The 7,966-nt window shown below is 54.8% G+C and overlaps 1 protein-coding gene across 2 annotated transcripts in view; it reads left to right on the plus strand.

Annotated features, from left to right (window-relative positions):
• The first annotated feature begins 844 nt into the window (after nucleotides 1–844).
• Nucleotides 845–7,966, plus strand: part of NFE2L3 (NFE2 like bZIP transcription factor 3) — a 35,527-nt gene continuing 28,405 nt past the window's right edge. Inside the window, exon 1 of one of the 2 annotated variants that reach the window (XM_072650964.1) lies at nucleotides 845–1,696. In XM_072650964.1, coding sequence (XP_072507065.1) covers nucleotides 1,118–1,696 — 579 coding nt within the window. In that variant the 5' untranslated portion in view covers nucleotides 845–1,117. The remainder of the gene's footprint in view (nucleotides 1,697–7,966) is intronic. The other variant, XM_072650963.1, reaches the window with a different exon arrangement.

A 7,966-nucleotide genomic window follows, 5' to 3' on the forward strand; every position in this document is an offset into this window, starting at 1 on the left:
CCGCCAAGTCTGCAAGACTGCCACCCGGCCAAGACAGTAAGAGCACTGGAGGAACTCATCTTCCAAATGACAGCTGACGTGTATGGGGTGCTTCAAGGCTTTCAAATTCACCAGAATCCTGAGAGGGGGGATTTGGGGCATTACTGTCTCCATTTTACAGATGAGGAAACTGAGGCTCAGAGGTGTGATCTGCCCAAGGATCCGCAGGTGCCAGGGCCAGGATTCCAGGGCTCTCCCCTTCCTGACTAACCCCACCCCTCACCAGGCAGCCTCCAGAGGTGCATCAAGTGTAACGGGGTAAACAGGATTTCCTAGACGTCTGGCCGATCTCCCCTCTCCCCTCCCCCCACCTCCCCAACATCGCTGCCCCCTCCCCTTCTGGACACCCCAGCCCAGCTTCGGCTCAGGCTCTCTTAGACCAGCTACGTCTGGCGCCGGGAAAACCCAAACCAGAACAAAACGTGCTCCCCGCAGGCTGGGCAGCCCCCCGGGAGATGGGGATCCGCGGCCCCGAGTGCGCCCTCCGGCTGGGGGCCGGGGATGAGGTCCAGCTGAGGCCAGACGGGGCGGGGCAGTCCTCTGGTTCCCGGGGCGGAGGCTGGAGCTCGGACCGGGCGGGGCCTCCCGCGGGTTCGGAGTGGAGGGCGGGGCTGGGGCGGGGCCTCCGGTGGAGATAGGCTGGCTGGGGCGGGGTCTCCCGCAGGCTCGGGAGTAGAGGGCGGGTCTGGGCGGGGCCTCCGGTGGAGAAAGGCTGGCTGGGGCGGGGCCTCCCGCAGGCTCGGCAGCAGAGGGCGGGGCTGGGGCGGGGCCTCGGGGGTGCAGGGAGGCTGGACGGGGCGGGGCGGGCTGGCGGCTGGGGCTGGAGGCTCCTCGGGCTCCGGCTCCCGCCCCTCCTCCTCTCCTCCTCCCCGGGTCCTCCTCGCACTCCTGCCCTGCGCCTCCCCGGCCGTGCCCGGCGCTGGCCTTCCCGAGTGGCCGGCTGCGGGCGATCTCAGGGCCCCGCGGCTGGACGCCGGCCCCGGTCGGGGGCTTTCTCCTTCTCTCCGCCTCCGGAGCGCTGGGAGGCCGGGAGGCGGCGGCGGGCGCGGCTTGGCCCCGGAGCCGTCGGGGAGCGAGGATGATGTACCTGAGGCCGTCCTGGGCGCAGGGCTGCGGCGGCCTCCTGCCCCTGGCCGTCCTGCTGAGCCTGGCGGGGCTCCGCGTGGACCTGGACCTCTATCTGCTGCTCCCCCCGCCGCCGCCCCTGCTCCGGGACCCCTGGGCGCTGTGGGGGAGCCCGGGCGGCGCCGCCTGCGCTCTGCCCTCCTTCCAGGAAGGAGCGGTCGGGGGCTGGGGCCAGCTGCACCCCAAGTGCCCGGAGGCGGACTCTGCCTGGCCGTCCGAGGGGCAGCGGCTGCTGCAGGAGGTGCGCACGCTGGGGGTCCCCTTCGCCCCGCGCACGCACGTGGATGCCTGGCTGGTGCACTGTGTGGCCGCGGCCGGGAGCGCCGACGGGCCCCCGAGACTGCTGGGCAACGGGGCCCAGACCGAGGCGAGCGGGGACGTGGGCCCTGGAGACCCCGGCGGCAGTAGCGGTGGTGGCGGCAGCGGGCCGGCCCGAGGGCAGGGCACGGACCAGGAGGCTGAGGAAGACAAGTCCCCGACAGCTGCCCCAGCCTCAGGAGGCCAAGAGACCAGCGGGTGCGGCGTGGAGGAGGTAACTGACAGCCTGGCACGCACCCCCAGATTCCTGGGACTCAGCTGGGCGGGGACCTTAGAGGGCATCCTAGCCAACCTCTTTCTTTTTTGAGAGAGGGGGAAACTGAAACGAGGTGAAGGGACTGGCCCAAGGTCACACATGCAGCAGATCCAGGATTCCAATGGAGAGGTCTCCGACTCTAGGGTCTCTATTCGCTTCTTCACTCTGCTGTTAGCCCAGGACAGTGTAGACGAGAAGCTTAGCTCTGCCTTACTCCCAGCTGGAGCGAGGATGGAGTCGGTAAATTAGAAGCAATTCCAGGGGATTTTCTAGGCTTGAACAGAGAAGGAATGGGGAGGAATTGGACCCTTGAACCCTGGACACGCCTAGGTCCAGAGGATGCTTCTCTGTTCGATGGAGGCTTTGGGGGATAATCCAAGGATCCTTAAGCCTGAGGTTTTGAGGAAGATTGAGCAGGGAGCATCCCCTTCCCCCCCACTCCCACTTCTGCCGTTCTAGGATTTTAGGATGCCTCGGCCCCAGTATGGGGAGAGAGCTCTTTGGTGCTGGGAAGGGGACTAGGTGACAATTCCCCCTCCTGCTAGCTTCCTAATATGAATCTTTCTAAAGAACCGTCCAGTGTGTGCTTTAGTCTATCTATCAAACACCCTGGGTGGTAGGCAATTCACTGATGGGAAAACTGAGGCACGGGGAGGTTGTGACTTGTCCCGAGTCATAAACCTAGTTCAAGCTGGGATTGGAATCCAGACCTGGAGACTCTCCTTTACTACCAGCATAATTGTGGTGGAACAGAAGCAGATTTCCTCCAAGAGAGATCAATGAAAACGGTGGACTAGTTGACCTTAGATAGCCCTTCCAGCTGTAGAACTCTGCCCCCTGACCTAGGTTTGAATCCTGCCTCCGACATTTGCCACCTGTGTGACCTGACCAAGTCCCTTGACTTTCTCTGGGCCTCATTTTCCAGCTAATGAGGGGGGGTTGGCTTCAAAGGTCCCTGACAACTATGTCTTATTGTGGGGAAAAAGGAAATCTTGGGTTATTTTCCCCTCCTCATAAAGTCCTTCAAGCAATCCATAGGCAAGTCACACCAGCCTGGACCAACCGGTCCAGTGACAGCAGTGAGGGTGAGCACCCTAGGCCAGGACCTGGTCCAAGGGGAGTGGGCCCTTCCTAGGGGATGGCTGTTTGTCCTGGTGTGCTAACAATAATTCTAGAACAGTCCTAATAATAACTCTCCTAAGGGTGGTGCCCAGCCCTCATTAGGCACCAACTATCTCATCTCAGTGGGACAAACAGGTTTCCTTTTGTTTGCGAGTTTTTTCCAATCAGGTTTCCTCCCACCCCTCAGTGCCCTGAAATAGACTCTGCAGAAGTGGCCTGTGCCCGATGGACTGGGGATCATTAAACAGGGACCAAGATGGGCAATAAAAGCCAAGGACACAGGCCGCCTTCTCTAGCCTTCCCTCCCCCCCCACCATTTTTAATGCCACAAGTGATTAGAATGCCTTTAAATGATTTGTTTCCCCTGAAACCAGGAGGTTAGAGATTAGTATCAGTCAACAGATCTGTTCCTTGGATGTTGTTTTGGTTGAATTGCAATCTTATGCAAACGAGGGGAAAAGCTCTGAGCTGGCTTAACTCTCTGTGGGCATGCCATTGTTGGACAAGCTTCTCCACCCTCAGCTAAACAGAGGATTGTCTCCAAGTGTGTAATGATTCACTCTTATGCTAATCTAACTCCATCCTCCTTGGATGGATCACTGTCATCCCTGCTCCTTGCCTCTCACCAGCTTCCTCAGTCTACCCACACAGACTTTCTGGAAGTCCCCAGCTCTCTCCCCGATATGGCCACCACCCTTGTTCCATTGTCATCTCTTCTTACCTGGACTGTTTGTTGGTCCCTCATTATCCCCCATGCTAATCCCTCCCCCTGCACAGGTGCTGGAATTAGTCAGGCTTGTACCTTGGAAGATGCTTACTACCCTGCTCAAAAAACTCCCATGGCTCCCTATCGCCCCAAGTTAAACCTCGGCAAACCCCTTGGCCTTCCACCTTCCACCATCAGCTTCAGCCTGGTTGTCCAATGCTCTACATTCTGGCTCAGCTGGGCTAGCTTTGCTTTGAATTCTGCACCGCTCCATCTCTGGCCTGTGGGTGTGTGCACAAACCTGTCTGTCTTTCAGAATCCTTATCCCCCTTCTCCAGGAAGCCTTCCCTAATTTCTGCTTCTCCTGTCCCTTCTTCCTAGTGATCTCTCCCTCTCGGGATTTATTTAGCTCTGTCTCCTACTGTGCTAGGGATACTGATACAAAAATGAGACACTCCCTGCCCTTAAAAGTGGTAGGGGGGTCAGAAGGCAATCTGACAGTAACAACTAATCTGTATTTATGTAGTGTTTTAAGGTATGTGATGTACTTTGAAGGGGGTACAGTGGGCAGAACGCATTTCAAACCTGGTCTCAGACACTTACTAGTATGACCCTGGGCAAGGCACTTAACCCTGTTGGCCTCTGTTTCCTCATCTATAAAATGAGCTGGAGAAGGAAATGGCAGACCACTCCATTATCTTTGCCAAGAAGACCGAAAATGGGGTCACAGACAACCAGACAGAAATGGCTAAACCAGTATACTTTGCATGTTATCTCATTTAATCCTCACAACTACCTTGGGAGGTAGGTGCTGCTGTTATCCCCATTTTACAGATGGGGAAACTGAGGCAAGCAGGGTTAAGTGACTTTCCCAGTCACATAACTAGGGAGTGTCTGAGGCAAAGTCCAGCTCTCCCATAGATGGAAGAAAAAGAATGAGGTATAGAAACAAATGAGAGATCCCTTTGAGCTGGAGTTGGGTTGAGGAGATGACACCTGGGTTGAGTTTTGAAGGGAAGAAGGTGGCAGTGAGGAAGGTGAAAGTCCTAGGCAGTTACAGTGCCTGCCTACCTAGCTCACCTGGCTGTCAGAATGAAGGATGGATTGTGCAACAGCTGAAGCCCCATTGAGGTTGGTGGCCACTCCCTTCATTGAACTGGTGGAATCTCCTTGGGGAGAAAATGGTCCCAGGCAAGCACCAAATCCCTCTGCCCTCTGGGGCACAGAAGATATCCTTGAGTGAAGGGGCCCAAGAAGGATGGACTGGTCTGGCCCCATAGTCCAGCAAAGGCCCAAGCCTTAGTAGATGTACAGGTTGCTATGGGTTTAAGGCCTACTTCAACCACATACTATCTGTGTAACCCAGCAAGGCACAGAATCTCTCAGTGCTGAATCCAAATATAGAATCTGCAGAAAAGGCAGAGGCCTGAAGCTCCCTTTCTGAAGGAAATCCCAAGTCCAGCCCCCATGCTACCTATCCCCAGTGCCTGGTACATAGTAGGTACTTCATAAATGCTCAGAGAAACCTCGGCTTGTCCATGGTCACTCAGTGAGGACTCTGCATTTATGAAACCTCTTTCAGCTGTTAGTTAGGGTCTAGGGTCCTCCATGTGTGGGGCAGGTGCCCAGAAAGCCTCCAGTGGTTCTGGATGCCCTTGGAGAAGTGAAATGTGACATTCAGTGACAAAGTCCCATATACTGGGGCAGGGCTGACCTTGACCAAGGGGATCCAGATGGGGTAGGTCTTCTTGGACAGAGGGTCTGATCCAAGATTAGCTGCTCATGTGCTCGAGGTGCTGAACTGAATTAAGCATTGAGTATCCACTTGAGTGGATAGAGAATTGCCCTCAGAATCGGGGAAACTTGGGTTCCAGTCATCTCTTTAATCCCTCAGGATCCCTGGAGATCCTTTAAGAGTAGTAGTGATTGGGGAGGTGCCAGTCTGCACTGTGGAGGGACAGTCCTCCCAGAAATGAAATCCTAGACCTAATAATATATTTTTTTTAATGTTCTGGATCTGAGAGTGAAGCCAGCCTTTCTCAGGGAGCTCATGTTAATGGCTGAGAGCTTCACTAATCACTGACTTTATAGAGCCCTTTGAAGTGTTCAAAGTCAGGGGAGCCCAGGTATTACAGGCCTTGAGGAAACTGAGGTCCAGGGCGTGGCTTCGCTGTAGGCCACACAGCGCCTGTCAGAGACAAGATCAAATCCAGAACTCCTGTGTCTGGCTAGTTTGTTCGCCCTGTTGTGAGCAAAGAGAACTTGGGTTGGGGGACACGAGGATGTACATGCACACAGTGCAATGAAGAGAGAGGACCTGGGTGGGAATCCTGCCCTTGTGCCTTGCACTGGGGCTTGTACCCCTCCAAGCCTGTGATACTGTGACACCTGGCCGGAGGCGCCACCCCCACCCACCCAGTCCAGACGATAGTCTTCAAAGCAATCAGGTGTCAGTGGAAGTCCCTACAATGTCATCTTTCTAGGGCAGGGACTCTTCTTTTCCTGTCTCCAGCCTGGCACTTGATAGGCACATCGTTTTATCATTGAGCTGAGTTGGGGCAATTCTGGGAGTATGGTGAGATCTGCTCCCCTCCTGGTTCCCTGGAAGCATTTGGGGGGTATGGGGTATTTCTAAGCAGCAAAGGTGCAGCTTCATTTCTCTTCTGGGAGACTTGGTGAATCTAAAACAGTGTCAGGAATTCCTCTGACAGTGGAACTGCCCTTCAGAACCCACGCTGTGACCAAAAAGCCAAGGACTTCAGAGTTTGGACTCCAAGGCTCAGTGGCCGGCCCCTGGAGGTATCCTGCCAAGAATCCAGGAGCCTTTGTGTCCTTCTGGTGTGGAAGCTCCCTCCCCCTGGACATCATCATCTCCTCTATAGTCTTAGAGCAGGGGTTCTCTGCCCTTTTAAATATGCAAATAACTGAATTTCCACATAATTGGCTTTCTTCAAATGATGGGTGTGGACTGTGGGTGAGAGATCTCAGATGCTAAATCTATAAATCCCATTTTACGGCCAAGTTGCGCTGGTGAAAATCAAGGCTGGAGCATCCTAGCCATCGATCAGATGCCATCTGGTTCAGTCTCCCCATTTTACAAATGAGGACCCTAGTAGAGAAGAGACATGGCCAAAGTCAGCCAAGCAGAGGGGCAGTGAGATTTTTTGCCTTCTCTTGCCTTGTGACTCCCCAGCTAGCTGCCTCACCCCCACCACACAGTCAGGCACCCCTGCTCTCCAGGTCCAATCCCAGAGCTCTTTACTCTCTGCTCTCTGAAGAGGGTGTGCTTGGGTGGGTGCCTTAAATCTTCTAGGGAAGTGAACGCAGAAGGAACCCAAGGTCTGGCGTAAGCAGGGCGTGGGTGCTTAGCCTCCTTGGCCTCTGGAGCCCGGTTTCCAAACCTGCGATCTGGATCTCGTTTCTAATGCCTGGGGTAGATGAAGTTTCACAGGTGTGACTGTCAAATGCTCTCCTTCCCCCAGGAGTTAGTATACGCAAGGCATCCAGCCTTTGGTTACTCAGCAGATTCAATAACAACAGAGGGTTTCACAATTTCAAGCACATTGCCCCGTCGGATTTACATACAGCCTGTTTATTGAAAAAAGGGTGTTGTGGGCCCCAAGCCTTCCCAGTCAGGCCATCCCCCAAAAATGTGGAACTGGGCTGACAGAGCAGCTCCCAAGTGGTGAATGAAGGCTGAGATGAGGAATTCTAGATGTTCTATGTATGGATATAATGACAAGAGTAATAGCTGGCCTTTACCTACTGCTTTAAGGTTGGCAGAGCACTTTTCATGTGAACTCATTTATCTTCAAGACAACCCTTCAGAGGTAGAGGCTACTATCCCCGTTTTACAGTTGGGGAAACTGAGGCAAGGTGGCTTATTTCGTGAGTGCTTGAGCCTAAATTGGAACTTAGACCTTTGTCACTCTGGGCCCAGCACCCTGTGAGCTATAGTGACACCTTGCTGCCTCTGGGCCTCCAGTGCAACCTCCTCTTTTTACAGAGGAGGAAACTGAAGTCCATTGGGGTATGTGATTTGGTGTTGGGAAAAAATTGCATTCTCTCAGGGGCTTTGTTGTGGAGTGGGGTGTGAATGGCTGGGTTTCCTGGCCTCTATTAAAAGGTCCGTTTAAAGGACCTTCATTCTTTCAAAGAGACCCAGAGGCTGTGGGCTAGTGATGGTGGTCCTCCCAGACCAGGGCTAGGATGGGTAATAGGACCACTTATGGTGCCCTTTGTAGGCAGGCCATTGATCAGAGAAGGGTGGTGGTGGGGCCATGTCCACCTTGAGGATGGTGGTAGGACTGTGCCAGTCTCAAGGGTAGTGATGGGACTGTGCCTGCCCCACTGGAGGTGGTGGGACTATGCCTACTTTGAGGATGGCGGTGGAACTGTGC

This window comes from Notamacropus eugenii, chromosome 3 (genome assembly GCF_028372415.1).
Source record: "Notamacropus eugenii isolate mMacEug1 chromosome 3, mMacEug1.pri_v2, whole genome shotgun sequence".
Classification (NCBI taxonomy): Eukaryota; Metazoa; Chordata; class Mammalia; order Diprotodontia; family Macropodidae; genus Notamacropus; species Notamacropus eugenii.